Genomic DNA, 18546 nt, shown 5'->3' on the forward strand with positions numbered 1-18546 from the left:
GAGTGTGTGCATGCAGAACTAAACAGTTCTATTAGGGACATTTTATGTTACAATTGTCTATATTTTATTAGTTCTCTTATTGTTTTTTGAATGCCGATTGCCATTTATTGACGGAGGGAGGAAGACTTACATACAGGCTTACAGCACAATGGGAGTACCTTGGGTTGCAGAAGTTCACTTCTGATTTTTTACAATCTTGCATCTAAGCTGTTATAGTCCAATATGCAGGATACACAGACAAGGAACTTCCCTTAATCATTCAGGCGGGTGGAACTCTACAGGGAATTAGCATAGGGAGGATATCAAGGTCAAGGTCAGCAAGCAAGTTACCCCAAACAGGCCCAGGACCCTACAGGTCACCCCCCTCACACACACACCCCTGCTTTTCCTAAAAAGTGAGCTTCTGACTTAGGTTGCATGGGATGTCAGGAGGTCACTCATCATGGAGACACCTGCCCAGGTACTCTGTCTTAGGTTCGTGAGTGCGCCCAGGCATTCCCCATCTCTGAATACTCATTATCATACAGGCTCAATTGTGTGTGTGTGAGCTGTAGAGTTAACAGTTGCCAAAGATCTCAAAGTGGTGCTGGGCTTGCAATCTGTGTGTTTGACACAGAAAACAACAGAAGTCCTAACCTACCCTTATCTGGTAGGCTAAAGGCAACCGAGCCATTCCCTTCCTTAATGAGCCTTACTGCAAACTGGAGTACTTGTAAGATGGTATCCCAATGGCAAATGGAACTTGAGTTTGTAAATTTATATCTTTCAAAGCTGTTCGAAGTGTATATAACTTTTGATTTAAATTTGTTATGCCCAATAGAATGAAAGATTAACTGACTTGGTAGCTACTTTTGCTGCCAGGGTCTCCACTGTGCTAGCTGTGGTAACCAATTATAAAATGGCAAACCCTGAAACAGTAGTAGCTGTAGATGTAACCATCTTGTTAAATAAGAAATATAGAACAAGTTGTACAGTTAAAAACCAAGAGGTCAGAGCAATAGCTGAGAGCCTTACCCTTCACTGATTCTGCTGTCTTTCCTCTCCACAAGAGACCTACTTCTGTGTGTCCTGTCTTTTTTATAGACTTTCTGTTCTGTTTTCTCATGGGTTGTAAACCCAACCACATAACCTCCTTGTCACTGCCTGTCTGTACAGACCTCCAGGTCTTCTATGGTTGGTATTGAGATTAAAGGCATGTGTCTGCCATGCTGGCTGTGTCCTTGAACACACAGAGATCTACCTAGCTCTGCCTCCCAAGGGCTGGGATTAAAGGCATGCACCACCATCACCATCTCAACCACCACCATTACCACCACCCAGCTTCTGCTCTGGCTTTCTCTGACCCCAAGGCAACTTTATTAACATATAAATAAAATCACATTTCAATACAAATAAAATATCACTATAAGTAGTGGTGGTCATCACTGTTATAACAACAACAACGGCAGCAGCAATGTCAAATTCTCTTCTGGAGCATGTGGGCAACCACTGGCATGGACACAACCTCTAGAATATGTAGTTCTCTTATTTTATGCATCTTAATTAACATATAATTATATCACTTTCCCCCTTCCATCCTCCCACAATTTCTCCCAAGTCCCCTCCTTCCAACTCTTCCCATGCTTTTGCCCACTATTCTCACATTAATTGTCCCTTTTCAATTATTATTAATATGTATAGACATATATGTATGAATGAATGTGTGAATATGGCTGGCTGACAAACAGGCTGAGAAGGAAATCAGAGATACATCACCATTTACAATAGCCACAAATGATATAAAATACCTTGGGGTTACTCTAACTAAGCGTGTGAAGGACCTATATGACAAGAACTTTAAGTCCCTGAAAAAAGAAATTGAAGAAGATGTCAGAAATTGGAAAGATCTCCAATGCTCATGGATAGGCAGGATTAACATAGTAAAAATGGCAATATTACTAACAGCAGTCTACATATTCAACGCAATTCCCATCAAATTACCAACACAATCCTTCACAGATCTGAAAAGAATAATACTCAACTTCATATGGAAAACAAAAAACCCAGGATAGCCAAAAGAATCCTGTACAATAAAACAATCTCTGGAGGCATCACAATCCCCGACCTCAAGCTCTACTATAGAGCTACCTTAATAAAAACAGCTTGGTCCTGGCATAAAAACCAACATGTGGACCAAGGGAATCGAACTGAAGACCCTGACATTACCCTGCACACCTATGAACATATAATTTTTGACAAAGAAGCTAAAAATGTACAATGGAAAAAAGAAAGCATCTTCAACAAATGGTGCTCACATAACTGATGTCAATGTGTAGAAGGCTGCAAATAGATCCATATCTGTCACCATTCACAAAACTTAAGTCCAAGTGGATCAAAGACCTCAACATAAATCCACCTACTCTGAACCTGATAGTACAGAAAGTAGGAAGTACTCTTGAACGCATTGGCACCGGAGATCACTTTCTAAATATAACACCAGTAGCACAGACACTGAGGGAAACAATCAATCAATGGGACCTGTTAAAACTGAGACACTTGTGTAGAGCAAAGGACATGCTCAAGAAGACAAAGCGACAGCCTAGAGAATGGGAAAAGGTCTTCACCAACCCCACGTCTGACTAAGGGCTGACATCCAAAATACATAAAGAACTCAAGAATTTAGACATCAAAATGCCCAACAGTCCAATTAAGAAATGGGATCTAGAACTCAACAGAGAATTATTCACAGAGGAAGTTCAAATGGCGGAAAGACATTAAAGTTCCCCAGAAATCCACAACAATACATCCTATGCAGACTGCTGGCAATGGTCGAGAGAAAGACTGATCTGACCTAGTCTGGTGATAAGATTGTCAAATACCTAACAGTTGTGCTGGAACTCTCATCCAATAAGTGATGGAAGTGGATGCAGAGATCCTCAGCCAGGCCCCAGGTTGAGCTCCAGGTGTCCAATTGTCCAGACAGAGGAGGGACTGTAAGAGCATGAATTGTTGAGACCAAGATTGGAGAGGCTCAGGGAAAAATAGGCAAATGAATGGAAGCACATGAATTATGAACCAAAAGCTGTGGAGCCCCCAGCTGGATCAGGCCCTCTGGGGAAGTGAGACCATTCAATAGCTTGAAGTGTTTGGGAGTCATCCAGGCTGTGGGACCAGGACCTGTCCTTAGTGCATGAGCTGGCTCTTTGGAACCTTGGGCTTACACAGGGACACTTTGCTTAGCCTGGAAGGAGTGGACTGGACCTGCCTATACTGAATCCACCAGCGTTAAATGAATCCCCAGTGGCGTCTAGGCCTGACAGGAGATGGGAATGGAGGGGAGGGGTTGAGGGGAAGGTGGGGTAGGGGCGGGATGGGGGAGGAGAAGGGAACCCATGGCTGATGTGTAAAATGCAAACATAAATATACTACTACTACTACTACTACTACTACTACTACTACTACTTAACAAGACGCCTGCCTCGGCCATACAGTTTCTAAACAATGTAAGTTTCTATGTGCTTTCTTGGTTGGGTCTGAGCGACTATGGGACTGGTGGGTAAGAGAGATTTGTCCTGAATGGGCCAGACAGGAAAACTCTAACTACAAATGGCACCCAACGGGGGGCAAGAATTTCCCCCTAAAACCTGAGAAAAAAGATTCTAAACCAGAGCTAAAAACAGCTTCCTAGTTTTCTTTCTTAAGTTAGCGGCAGCCTGCGGGTTTGAGCTACTATGGCGAGTTCCTGGCGTGTGCGTCTGACCTGCAGTGCGGCTGAATGAGGAGTCTACAAGCGGCACTTTACTCTGCTACATGGTAGATTTAGCCTTTGCTAGTTTAAAAAAAAAAAAGGTTTCTGGGCTATGCACTGCTTTGATAGAACTGCTTCTGATAGTTGATGGTACACATGACTCCAGACCCAGAGCTGGCGGTAAACTGTACCACCGCCATGTTGGGAAGATGAGGTGGGCGGAGCCAGCAGCCACAGAGGGGTTTCAATCTTACAAAGATGGATATTACACAGAGAATCTGGTTTATGTTGTCTTTGGAATTTTTAACTACAGAAAAAGATTTGATCATAAAAGCTGTTGAGTTAAACAATGTAAATTTTAAAGGTAACTTGACTTCAAAATTTGGATATAAGGATATATTGCTTTGGAAAGGAGTCTCTGCTTTTGTTTCCACAGAAAGCCAGAGGCTGTGGATTTGTTCCAGATTAAGATACATCAGGTTTGATCAGCCAAGACCACCTGAAAGGTTTCCAATGACACCATGGCCCAGACATCCAGAATGGTTTCAAGTCAACTGGCTCAGAGGTTCACCCTAATGGACTACTCCATAATCCTAAAATTTTCTTTGTGTCCCCATAAGATACAGCGCCCCCCTCCAGCAGGATGTAGTAAGAAAAACTATGCCCACATTCCCAAAATTATCAAGTTGGCTTTGGAGATGGAATTGGGTCACTCCTTCTCTAAACCCAGACATATTGCTAAAAGAAAGGGTTAAGAGATTCTGATGTCCCAAATCAGAAGAGCCCTCTGGTGTGGGACAGAGAAAAACCAATATTTTTCTTTAAAGCAGATTGATTATAAATGTGATCTCTTTCTAAAGAAGAAAAGAGGATATGATACAGATATAATAGGATGAAAGGATAGATTAAGGAACTTACTTCTAAAGAGCACAACTTGTTTAAAATGTTTTACATTGGTATAGATTTTAGTCTATTGATACAAACTTAAAGTTAATTTTGTTATACTGTGTGTATATTTCTCATCATGTTTAAGGTATTATGTTTGTATAGCTCATTTAAATTGTAATGGATAATTAAAAATAGATTAATAACTGGTCATCTATGGTAATCATACTCATAGTCATGTTAGTTAAGTCTTCTAGGTATACACAGAGATATTTCAGATAGACAGGTAATCTTCAAACACTTCAAAGTCTACAGAATATGGCATTTAAAATTTAGACTTTCTGGACAGTGAGGCATGTCTGCTCCTGGCAGCACCAATTTACTTCAGATACAAGGATGGGCATTGAAGACACTTCATATCTTATCTTCACCTTGGCAAAAATAGCCATTTGGGCAAGAAACTGTTCTTGCCTGGACTGCTTGACCAACTGGACATGCAGGACCCATAGAAAGGTGACCACTAAATTTTGCTTTACAAAATGGTCCTTTAGTTTCCTGCTTCACAGAGGAAACTGCCAGACATTCTACAGGACATTGAGAGAAGTGATCGAGAGACTCTAGCCCTGTGGGCTGAAGACAAATGTCCCAACTTTACAAAGGAACATTAGGTGACTGTCCAGGCTGCCAGCTGTCTCTGTCTACTCTTGCAAAACTCCTGAAAAATGCTTACATCCTTCTCCTGGTTCTCAGGTAATATTATATCCTTCTGAGGTCTTTGATATAGTTGAAGACTAGATAGTTATAATTTCCTCAGTTATGATAAAAGACAAGTTAGATATAAAAACCTTAGACTCACAAATATAAGATAGATAGGATATCTTCTTTAATATTGTAACTGTAATTCTTGCTTGATAATTGTTTTTTTATATGTAATTGTACAATGTAAAAGTTAAAACCTTCCTTAAAAAAAAAGAAAAGGGGAAGTGCTGTGGGTATCGCTCTGTGTAAATAAAGTTCTGATTGGCCAGTGGCCAGGCAGGAAGTATAGGCGGGACAAGAGAGAAGAGAATTCTGGGAAGTAGAAGGCTGGAGAGAGACACCGCCAGCTGCCGCCATGAGAAGCAACATGTAAAGACACCAGTAAGCCACAAGCCATGTGGCAAAGTATAGACTAACAGAAATGGGTTAATTTAAGATAGAAGAAGTAGATAACAAGACGCCTGCCTCGGCCATACAGTTTCTAAACAATGTAAGTTTCTATGTGCTTTCTTGGTTGGGTCTGAGCAACTATGGGACTGGCGGGTAAGAGAGATTTGTCCTGACTGGGCCAGACAGGAAAACTCTAACTACTACTACTACTACTACTACTACTACTACTACTAATAATAATAATAATAATAATGATAATAATTCCTGTAGGAGAACGCTTAGAGGGTAAGATAACCAAAATGCAATCAAGCTTGGGATCCATACAATCGACCTCTCCTTCCTATACTTTCTTTTCCACCAAGGCCAGTTCTCACTCAGCTTGAACTGATAATTCTCTTGGAGTATTTAAGTTCTTGCCACCTTCTAAGGTTTTGAACAAATTACACAGTTCATCATTTTATACCCCAACAACAGTTCACAGATGGGAAATGACTCTGAATGACTTTGAAAGTCATTATGAGTCCATAATCGATCTCAGTTCATCTGCAACTTTTGGGGTCTAATTTTTGTAGACTTATTTTATATCTAAATAATTAAAAGAATCTGTCTTTGTATCTTTTCCATCTTCAGAAGTGGTCCTAGAGGATTCCACATGACCACAAGAGTTTGTAGGAACCCCTAGTCTACCAAAGGGTCTCTTAGGCTTTCTCAACACACACAAATGGCTCTAGCACCTTCATCATCTTCTTCAGAGGCTTTGATTCCCCTCCATATCTGTCAAGGGGATGCCAGGGTTTTCCACATTTATAATAGAGGGTAAAAGACCTATTCTCTCTCACAAAGGAAAATTAAAACCTTCACCTGTTATGCAACAGGATACTACACATTGCCATTGCAGCCAAAGGAGATGGAGAGATGCTCCCTTTGAACAAAGGGATTTTCCAGTGTCTCTATCAGACCAAGAGGGCTTCAAATATCCCCTGCTGGCCAAAAAAGCCATCCTGTCTCATCATTGGGCCTCAAATAACCAAGTGTATTCAAAGACATTCCAAGCGAGTCACACAAGTACACATCTGCCCACCGTGCTGAGAAAACACTTCCTTCCCTACTTCTTCAGGGATCTCTAGGACTTCCCACATCTGTAGGAGAGGCTCTTGGAATTTCTCCATATACACCAGGGATACCAGAATATTCCCACCTGCCCAGTACTCTCTGTGTTCTAACCTATCTAATCAAGGTACCATGGGACAGGATACATCTACAAAATGGGCTCCATCCACATTCCCATGTTTAGAAATGGCTCTTGGATTCAACACATCTACAAAAGATGTTCTTAGACATAGTCCATCTGGACACCACATTCTGGATCCAACACTATGTGATCAAGGGGCCAGAGGATAAGACATGTGTACACTAGGGTCTGTAGCAAATTTCACATGTAGAGAAGGGGATTTCTTGGATTCCACCTCTACACAAGCACACACAGGACCTCCTCACACTTCACACGAGGCTCTGGGAATATCCTCAACACTTCAAGAGTATCAGAAATCTGCCACATATACACAAGAGGCCACAGACACTGCCTCTTCTGCACAAAGGTCTGTTCATCCTTCCACATGCCCACAAGTATCTTCAGAACATGCAACAAATACCCCAAGCCTCTGAATTCTACCTTACCTGCCCAAAGGATCGTAAAACCTGTTTTGACTGTCCAGCTGGCTCTGGAACCTGACATTGCTATACAAAAGACATTATCAACTTCTCCATCTGAAGAAAGTGTTTCTGGAACTTCATCATACACACAAGGTTTTCAAGAAACTTCCTTACCTGCCATTGAGGCTCATATACCTCCCACCTATGCCCATGATGTTCTAGGAGGGACCATACCTACACAGGAAGTTCTAGTACCTTCCCCTCTTTCTGAAGCTGTAGTCAGGAAAGGCACATGTACACAAGACACATTAGGACTTTCCCCTCATCAGCAAGAGACCCTAGGATCTACCATATCCAAACAAGTTACTTTACGATCTTTCTCATCCACACAAGAGAGTTTCATGCATATCCATTCTAAGGAGGGAAACACTAAACATTCTCCCTCTAACCAAGTGGACCCAGGGCATCCCATATCTACCGAGAAGAGGTTGATAGTTGATGCTTCTGACCAAGGGGTCATCAATATTTCCTTGTCTAAGGAAGACAGTTTAAACCATCTTCCTAATGCAAAAATGGGAAGTATATCTTCTCCTGCTCCCAAAGAAACATCAATAGCTACAAGTACTCCTCAAGTGAGTCTTGCTTCTTCTCTGTCTGTCCAAAAGGCCCTGCAATGTTCCATATCTGACCACATGATTATGGGACGTTGCCAATCTACCCAAGGGCATTTTGCACATTCCACATCTTCTGAACAGAACCAACCTTACTCAGAAGTGCATGATTAGCAAGTCAGCTATTCCCAGGTGAAGTGCTCATGGCTTAAGGAATCCTTGGTCATTTAAAGGACTTTTAATTTTGATTAACAGGACTAGTTCATCATGACAGCTGAAAGAAGCCAGCCATGTTCTCTCCACATGGAGATCCTGTGCCAAAGATAACTACTTCCTGTATACCCATGCGTATATACCTTTCTGTTCTGCCATGTCATTTCCTCTCTCCACTCATCTACATCATTTCCTCTTCCTTCCCAGATCTGTCACTTCCTGTCTGTCTGTACAGACCTCCAGACTTTTAAGGTCAGTGCTGAGATTAAAGGTATATACTACCATGACTGGCTCTGTTCCCAATGTGACCTTGAATTCACAGAGTTCCGGAGGGATCTCTGCCTTCCAAGTGATAGAATTAAAAGCTTATGCTACCCTTGCCTGACCTCTATATTTACTGTTGTGGCTGGCTTTTTCCTCTGATCCTCAGATAACCTTTATTGAGATACACAGATTAAATATCATCACATTACCACTATTTGTTGTTTAAAATAAAAAAGTAAAGTTATATCTATTATAAGAAAAACTACATACAGTAAGTACAATAACTATGTACAAACCAAGAGCTCACCCCATGCAGCAATTTCTGCTTGGGAAGAAATATTATGAACTTGATTATTATCACAACCATAAAACGATCTCTTCCAAACCGTTTTGTTTGTGTGTACAGAGCAAATATTTGGTGAACTAATGGCTGGCTACATTCCACATGTGAAAATAATTTTGTCTCCTCAGAGGAGACACATGGAGTTATCTAAACTAAAATGTGACTGTGCCAAGAATTATGCATGAGGGTCTCTTTTCCCGCTCTTACTGACATGAATTTTTCTCTCAGAACACCTAATGTGACATAATACAAAATGATAATGTATCTTGCAGATTATCTGCTCCAAGTTCTGTGCATTTTTGTTTTCTTTCTTTTTCTATATCTAGGCTTGAGCTTAGAAATGGGCCTTGATTATTTCACTTCCTTTCAGTGAATGCCATGATATTTATACTTAATAATGTACAATTAATAATAGAGTTCAAGTATATCACTAAACAATAATCTATCAATCAAAGTACTCATTCTTTCTTGAGCTCCCAGTGATGGCCATTTTGTACCAACAAATCATCTGTTGTAGTTTGAATGTAATTGGCCTCCATAAGCTCATAGTGAGTGGTACTACTAGGATGTGTGTGCTGTTGGAGATGTGTGGCCTTAATAGAGGAAGTATGTCACTCTGAGGGTGGGCTTTGAGGTCTATATTCATGCTACACCCAATGTGGACACAAACTCCTTGTGTTGGCTGCAGATCAAGAACTCAGCTACCTCTCCAGCACCATGTCTGCCTGCACACCACCATGCTTCCCACCATAATGATAATGGACAAAAATTTTGAAACTCTTAAATCAGCTCCAATTAAATATTTTTCTGTCTTAGAGTTGCCGTGGTCAGAGTGTATCTTCACAACAATAGAAACCATAACTAAGATAACATTTATCTGGATGTAGGGCTAAGTGCCTAAAAACAAAAGAATTAAAAAAAAATGACTGGAGAGCTGGCATGGTTGTGCATACATTTCATCCCAGGACTTGGGAAGCAGAGGTACTACTGAGTTTCAGTTTACTCTTAGTTAAACAAGGAGACACTAATGCCTTAAATGATCATTTGACATATTTGGTCCAAAGTCAGTAGAACTGTTTGGGAAGCATTAGAAAGTGTGGTCTTAGAAGGGGTTAGTCACTGGTGGGTGAACTTTGAATTTTTAACTCTCACAGCTTTTCTAGTTAGCTCTCTCTGAAATTCTTCACATTGCTGAAATAACAATTACATTTTTCTTCAGTGTTGAGCATGAAGCATGTAAGCTATAACACTTATTGAAGCCTGATGAATATATAATTTTGACCTATGCACCATGTTACCAGGCCAAACTATGCTGAGATGTTTAGAGAGCCATGTGTGCAGGTTTAAGTGAGAATGACCCTCATAGGCTCATATATGTGAATGCTTGGTGCTGTGGGATGTCTTTCTGTATGCTGTGAGTATGTGTTGCTCTGAATGGTTGATAAATGAAGCCATTTGTCCTATGGCAATACAGGTCACAACTAGGTGGGAAATTGAAGAGAAAGACAGGAAGAAGAAATGCAGACAGAGAGATGCCAGCCAGCGACCCAAGGAGCAGATGCCAACAGACTGATAAAGCTACTGAACACATGGAACAAAATAGATTAATAGAAATGGGTTGATTTAAGATATAAGTGCTAGCTAGCAAAAAGCCTGAGCCATTATGTCATACAACTGATAATTAATATCAAGCCTCTGAATGATTATTTTATAAGCAGCTGTGGGACTTTGGTGCTGGCAGGGACAGGATAAATCCTCTAACTATATTTGGTGCTCAATCTTGGGCACTGATCCACTCAGACCTAAGAAAGCTTAAAGATTCTGAATGCATGGAAACAGAGCCACACTAGGTTTCCTAGTTTCCAAGTCTCACACCAGTAGCATCCTAGAGACTTGTCTCACAACAGCTGCCTGTGAGATGGAGCTGGCCACCAGCTGTCAAAGCTAAGCAGCATGGTGGATCCCTGCCACTGTACACAGTGTTGTCTCCAAGCCACTCAGTGCACTGCATGGTGAATTTAGCTTTTGCTAGTACAGAAAAAAAAGAAGAGGAGGTTTCTGGTCTACACGTTGCTGGGTGGAGGCATGGACCCACTGCCTCAAAGAGTCAGCAGATAGCATGGCTCCCAGAGGTGGTGGTGAATTACCTCCACTGTGTTGGGAAGCAGAGATAGGCAGAGTCATCAGGCAAGGCTGCTGCTTCTGTCCTAGCCATGCTGCAGTTTAATGCAGTAAATTCACAATAAGACAGATTCAGATGGCATAAACCCTGAACAATTTATAATGTGTGTAAAAATGTGTGTAATCTTGGAAGAGAGAGGAAAAGGAGGATAGACAATTATAAAAAGAAATAGATTGTTCTAAAAAATAAAGTCTTTAAAGAGACAGTAAAGTAACATAAAAAATTAAGCTATGTAAAGATGAAAATTTCACAGAGAGTCTGAATTATACTGTCTTTGGGATATTTTTTCTTTTCCTTTTTTCCAGAGCTGAGGACCGAACCCAAGGCCTTGTGCTTGCTAGGCAAGTCCTCAACCACTGGGCTAAATCCCCAACCTGTCTTTGGGATTTTTAACTGCAAAATGATTTGATTATAAAGGCTGCTGAGTTAAACCAATGCATTTTTTTTTAGTTGAGGATCAAACCCAGGGCCTTGTGCTTGCCAGGCAAGTGCTCTACCCCTGAGCTAAATCCCCAACCCACATATATTTTAAAGGTATGTTGACTTCAAAATTTGGATCTAAGGATATGCTGCTTTGGAAAGGTGGCTCTGCTTTTGTATTTTTTTGTTTGTGTTTATTTTATTCTATAATTTAATTTAATTTTACATATCAGCCATAGATTCCCCTGTCCTCCCCACTTCTGTGCCCCCCTTCCCCCAGGACACCTCCCAATCCCATCTCCTCCAGGGCAAAGACTCCCCTGGGGATTCAGCTCAACCTGGTAGATTCAGTCCAGGCAGGTCCAGTCCCCTCCTTCAGGCTATGCAAAGTGTCCCTGCCTAGGCCCCATGTTCCAAACAGCCAGCTCATGCACTAAGGACAGTGTCATTTTCTCTTGGCAATTTAATACCTTTGCCTTTCCAATTGTACTGTTACATATACTGTGTTTAAAGACATTCCCTGCTCACCCTTGAAATCCCATCAGCATCCCTTCCCAAAGATGTTCCTTCCCATCACACTTGTCTGTTTACAATCACTGCTCTAGGAAGGTAAATTTTCATTAAAGAAAGAGTGAAGAAGAATTCCAGGAAACAATTTTGTGGTTATGTTTGTAATGGTATTTCCCTCCAAGGATTCAGAGGAACTAAGGGCAGAAGAGAAGGCTCCATACTTCACAAACTACCAAAGTCCTACTTCTGCTACAATGGGGCCTTTCACACATGATTATTAGTCTTTCCTACTAACTGTTCACATGCCAAAATTCAACTAGTTTCATGTTTCTTGAAGCATGTTTGAGTTGCAATAGTATTGGCCACATGTTACTACAAGAGCATGGACCATGGCTTGATGTACTTGGGATGCATTAGCTCAAGCAGTATTCCGTAGGCTTCTTTCACTCACCCTGTAACATTCAAATGGCATGAACTGTCCTCTAGCAGGGAATTTAGTATGTTTTTCTTTAACTTGACTTCCCTCTGGTTAAAGTTTCCTGTGGGAATGGTCTTTTCATTTGTTTGGCTGGTAATTTGGGTTCTGGGGATTAAACCCAGGGCTTTTTTATGGTGATCACATGCTCTGGGACTGACCTCTACCCTGGACCCTATTTGTTCTTTTTAATATAGCTGAACTAAGTTATCTGTTGAGCCCCTTGCCACTTCTAACATATTCTTGTGAAATTGGTGACATTCTGTCCCTATGCATTGTTTTGACTCTTTTCTAAAGCAGCCCTGAGCGTTTGTCATTGATTCATTGATGATTATGTTACTGACACACCCTATAAAGTTGTGGGTATATGATTTTCACAGCTGAACTCTTTGTATCTGTCCATGTGACTCTATAGTTTTGGAATGCAGCATTTGGAGGAGAATGACTAGCTTTGACTAGTTGTTTCTGTGTTTGTAATTAGTTAGGCAGTCTATGAGGTCATGTTGAAAAGCTTTCTGGAGAAACACTTTGGGAAATCTCCTACTGAAATATGGAAATTTTGACAATGCACACAAACTCTGATTGCCTGAGGACTTGTGTTTCCTGGAGAAAGTGTCTTATCGATTTTTCTTTAATTGTTTTTTATTAGTTCTTTGAGTTTCATAGTATGTATTTTGATCACCTTTGCCCCCACCCCAACTATTTCTCAACTCATTCACACACTTTCCTATCCACTTATCTTTGTGTCTTCTAAAAACAACAAAAACAAAAAGGTTTCTTTACGACTAAAGTGTAGTGTCCAGATACCCTTGGGTGTGTGTTCTTCAGCTGGAGAGATGCCAATTTCTTGGACCTACAATCTTAAAAGGAAATTTGTAGTGGTATTGTGTTCCCCAAAATATTGTGTACCCTAATAAACGCATCTGGGGTCAGAGAACAGAAAAGCCACTAGATACTGAGGCCAGAAAATTGTGGCACCCACGCCTTTAATCCTAGCATTCCACAGGCACAAATTTGTCTGGATCTCTGTGAGTTCAAGGCCACAAGAATATGGCCAAGCTTGGTGACTCATGTCTTTAATCCCAGAAAGCCAGCCTTTAATTTTAGGGAGTGATGGTAGAAGGCAGAAAGATATATAAGATGTGAGGACCAGAAACTAGCAGCGTTTGGCTGATTAAGCTTTTAAGCTTTGGAGCAGCAGTTCAGCTGAGATTCATTCTGGATGAGGACTCAGAAGCTTCCAGTCTGAGAAAACAGAATCAGCTGAGGAACTGGCAATGTGAAGTAGTTGTGGCTTGTTCTGCCTATCTGATCTTCTAGCATTCACCCCAATAACTGGCCTCAGGTTTCATCTTATTAATAAGTATCTGTAAGATTCATGCTACTGGCCTCAGGTTTCATCTTATTAATAAGTATCTGTAAGATTCATGCTACATGGCCCCTTCCTTTCCCAGCAGGTAACACTTGTCAATAGCTTCTAGGCATAGAGGGGCATTGTGTGCCCAGCTCTCTTTTCCATGATGGGATTTGGTCTGTCTTGGGCTAGCACACTTTTTTTTTCATGGTTTTGCAGTTTCTGTGAGTTCATATGTGCATCTGCCCTACTGTGTCCAGATGTTTCCTTGTATTCCTCCAGCACCTCAGATTATTATACTCTTTCATTTTTGTCCTCTTCCTCAATGATCTCTGAATCTTGCGAGGGTAGGATGAGGTTCTTATGTTCCCTTTAGGGGTAAGCATTCATCTGTCTCTTATTCTCTCCATCTTGGCCAGTTGTGGGCCACTATGTTAACCACTGTTTACTGCAAATCAAAGCTCCTTAGATGATGAATAAGAAATACATTGATCTATGGCTGTAATGATAAGTCAGTTTAATACAATTTCCATTTAGCAGCATAGCAGTAGTAAGTTCTCCCCTAGGGCCTGTGACTGCTAGCTATATGTTCTTGGTCTGATAATGGTGCTAGTATGGGTTTCATCTTGTGGAAAGGAACTTAAATCCAATCAAAAAGTGGTTGGTTACACCAATACTATTTGAGCTACTATTACACTAATGGCCATGTGTTATGCCGATCATTGTTGTAGCTCAAAAGATTCATAGATAGGTATGACTGATGATTACTTCTCTCCAATGGTGGCCTGCATAGCACCTTCCAGCACATGAAAAATAGCCAGCAGGGATGAAATACTTAGGCCATTACCAACTTGATTCTGCCATGTTCTATGACTCAAGTATGTGTATCTTTAACAATAGGGTCAATGAAAATAAAAGGCCATAGTGTTATGATATTTTGGGTCATATCTGGTATCTGTACTCTGAAGTATGTGAATACACGGCTGGTACCTCAATTCTGTTCCATTGATTATTGTTTTGTTTTATAATAAAACCACACAGCTTCCATGTCTATGGATTTATCAGTCCTGAGATCTAGAAGATCAAGTTTTCATATTTATGTTTTTCCGAGCTGTTTCCCCTTTCCTCTTTTTTGTTCTTCAGGCATTTCTTACCTATTCTTGAATCTTCACTATAACCTGTGAAGTTCAGATTCAACTTGTCAAATTTCTTAAAAGTCTCTGTTGGGATTTTTATTAGAATCATTAAATTTGTATATGAGATTTGTTAGAATTGATATATTGATACAAGAATTCTGTCCATAGATATTTATCTCCATTTATGTGTGTCTTGTTGATTATCTTCAAATAAATCTTTATAATGGCCTATAGAAATGCTCTCCCACATCATTAATTTTATTTTAAGGTACTTTAATTTTTTTCACTACTGAAATTTATTACAATATTAGGATTTCTGCTATTATACAAGTTAATTTTGAAAATTCATTTTACGTTTGTTCAATATGTTAAATAAACATCTTATAAACTTCTAATTTAAGGTACTTTAATGTTTTTCACTACTAAAATTTATTAGAATATTATGATTATTTGTTATTATATAAATTAATTAAAAAAATTCATTTTACATTTGTTCAGTATGTTAAGTAAATATGTGCTTGTATTTTTTGCATTATATATTTTAAATGTTTATTTATATCTCATTTAATTTAAAATTTTTTAGAAATGAAAATACAATCACATCCTTTCCTTTCCTGTTTCCTTCCCTTCCGCATCCTCTCCTCCTGGATGCCTCTCAAATTTATGACCTCTTTTCCTTAATTATTACATGCACACATACACACAAATATATAAATACAGTCTTCCCAGTGTATTTTGTGTGGCTTGTAAGTGTATATGAATTCAGAGCTGACCACTTGATATTCCTAACCAGTTAAAGGGGTCATCACTTGGGAAGACTAATTCTTTAGCTGTCTGTAGTTCCTTGTTTAGGGGTGGAACCCTGTGAGATATCCTCCTTTCAAGTTAGCATATTGATTGGTATTGTCCTTGTTCAGGTCTTATTTAGGAAGTCATATTGTTGAAATATCAAGTGTGAAGCTTCCTTTTCATTTCTGGTTCCTAAAATAATTACTCCTCCTCTTAATGGTGCTCCCCGAGGCTTAGGCCCAGGAGTTTTGGTAAATATATCATGTGTGTGTGTGTGTGTGTGCGTGTGCGTGTGCGTGTGCGTGTGCGTGTGTGTGTGTGTGTGTGTGTGTGTGTGTGTGTGTGTGTGTATGCTGGGGCTAGACATCCCACTATCACTTGTTCTCTGAATTTGAGTGGTTGTGGTTTTCTGCAATGGTCTCTCCTTTTGCAAAGAGAAGCTCTTTTGGTGAGGGAGGAGATCTATACTTATTTATAGTAAGTGGAATTCACTTAGGAATTGTACTGATTTAGTAAAGTGGTAGTATTGCATTCTCCTCTATGACTCATGACCTCACTAGCGCCAGATATTTTCCTAGCTTTCAAGTACCAGGCATGATTTCCCTGCTGTTGAGTAGGTCTAAGTCTAATTAGAGCTGTGGGTGGGGTTTCAGCAGCAGCAGTGGAACGTACATGTTGGAGAGTTCCAATGTCAAATGTTTAGACAATAACAGATTCTTGAGCTGAGCCATGAGTATGGTTGCAAATTGAAAGTGAACAGGAAGAGAAGTACACATTTCTGTTCGGAGAAGTCCAGTGGCTTCCCCAGAGATGTGGTCTGAGGGATGGTATGACTACAAACGACTTCCAGGAAAACAAGCGCAGGGATGGTATGAATTCAAGAGACTTCCAGGAAAACAAGCGCCTCCTTGGAGCCATCCCCAAGATGGCAACCATAGATTAATTAATGTTGTGCCAAAGAGACTGCCTCTGGGAGACAAGAGATCATCTCTGCTAGCCAGACCCAATGAAGGAGGCTACAGTAGATACTACTGTCACGTTGATGACCAAGAAGGGGATGAAGGCAGCTGTTTTTCTCAGGATCCAGGAAGTGGCCCATCTTACAAAAGAGGCCAGTATGGCTACCAATGGTCAAGTGATGAGTATTCCACAAGCCAACAGGCTGAATACAGGGCCATGAGAAATGCCTTTAGAAGGAAACGTTTCTACTCTTCCCATTATTCAAGACAACATCCTCCCCATAAATGGGGCACTCCTTTTTTGAGAGAATCTCGTGTGGGCGGGAAGGACTCCCTACACAGCAGATTTGGCTCCAGTCTCAGCAGTAGAAGCAGGATGCACTCCTTCCATCTGCCTCGGCGTAGATGTAAAGAGAGAGCCATCCAGTTTTTGAAAACATCAAGAGATACTGTGCCCTCAAGTTCTTCATCCAAGGTGTTAAAAAGCCCCAGCCGGCTGACTGAGAAGGAACAGGCTGAGGCTGCAAGCAAGTGGGATAGTGAAGATCCCAAGAAGTCAGAAGGAAATAACTTGGCTGAAATTTCTGAGTTTGAGACGGGATCCAAGGCACCATTATGTATCAACCAGACAGAAGAACCCAAGTCAAACGCAACAGAAGGCATAGAACTGAGAGAAGAGAGCCAGCTTGGCAGTCGCTTAAAGGCAATTGCATCAAAAATCACAGAGATTGAGACGGTTTACCGAGAAGTCTGTGAAACTTTTGCAACGGTGGTGGAAAGGCTGGTGGAAAAGGATCCTTCCTTAGAAAAATCTATACAGTTTGCAATGAAGCAGAGTTTGCATGAAATAGGTGAGCAACGTGTTGAAGAACTGAAGCATTTCATTATGGAGTATGACAAATCTACTCAAGATTTTGGAGACCCTTTTTAGAAGAATTAGGGCTCAGGTCAAAAAACATGTTTAAAGCTTCTAGATTTCTTACCTTTGGATTGTTTAAATCCTTACTATTTTGTGATCAAGAGAACTATTTTATAACTGACCATGTTGCTAGTATCAAATAAACACCTACAATAGCTTCTAAAGTTTCTTAATTAGAATTTTTCCCTATCTATAGAATCGTCTAATCCATCTTCATACATCTCCTTCCTCTCCAAAATAATGTTCAATTAATTTTTTAATGTTTGAAAAAGCAGTTCTGGAGAGCAGTTCTCTGTACTTACGTTCAATAGTCTTACATGGTGTGTTGGTCTCAGGGGTATAATTTGTAGTTAGAGATCTTACCAGGTTTCATCTCATAGGTATTGTTAGCATTTTGAGTAGTGTTTGCCTTGCTGCTTGATTATCTTCCACTTTGTAACTTTTGGTGATGCAAAAATATGCTGTCTTAAGGAAGTAGAACTTAGCTGTCTTGCAATATTTGCTTTGAAAATAATTCTTCATTAGTATAGGAAAGAAGCACTTAAAAATCTCTAAAGGAACCCAGAGGTGGTGGCCCATACCTTTAATCCCAGCACTAGGGAGGCAGAGCCAGGAGGATCTCTGTGAGTTCGAGGCCAGCCTGGGCTACCAAGTGAGTTCCAGGAAAGGTGCAAAGCTACACTGAGAAACACTGTCTCGAAAAACAAACAAACCACACGAAAAAAAACCACCAAAAAAAAAAAAAAACCAAACCAAATTTTTAAAAAATACCCAACAACTCTAAAGGATACATTAAATCAGAACCTTCTTCTCAAGTCATTGAACTTAATGTGTCTCTTCTATGAAGTGAAGCTCCTCACTGCTCTCTTTGAACAACATTGTCGATAAGACTGATAGGAAGGGTAATCTGAGATCCAAGATGCATTTTAATTTGAAATTTCTCAGAAACCCTTCTGG

The 18546-nt window shown here is 40.4% G+C and overlaps 1 protein-coding gene across 1 annotated transcript; it reads left to right on the forward strand.

The window, feature by feature from the left end:
• Positions 1-16578: 16578 nt before the first annotated feature.
• On the forward strand, positions 16579-17601 carry LOC118576566 (periphilin-1-like). The gene is made up of 2 exons (XM_036176789.1): positions 16579-16639; positions 16823-17601. Exon 2 carries the CDS (start codon positions 16888-16890, stop codon positions 17599-17601), a length of 714 nt encoding a protein of 237 aa, XP_036032682.1. The 5' UTR covers positions 16579-16639; positions 16823-16887.
• Positions 17602-18546: the final 945 nt, after the last annotated feature.

Source organism: Onychomys torridus, unplaced genomic scaffold (genome assembly GCF_903995425.1).
Source record: "Onychomys torridus unplaced genomic scaffold, mOncTor1.1, whole genome shotgun sequence".
NCBI classification, from domain to species: domain Eukaryota; kingdom Metazoa; phylum Chordata; class Mammalia; order Rodentia; family Cricetidae; genus Onychomys; species Onychomys torridus.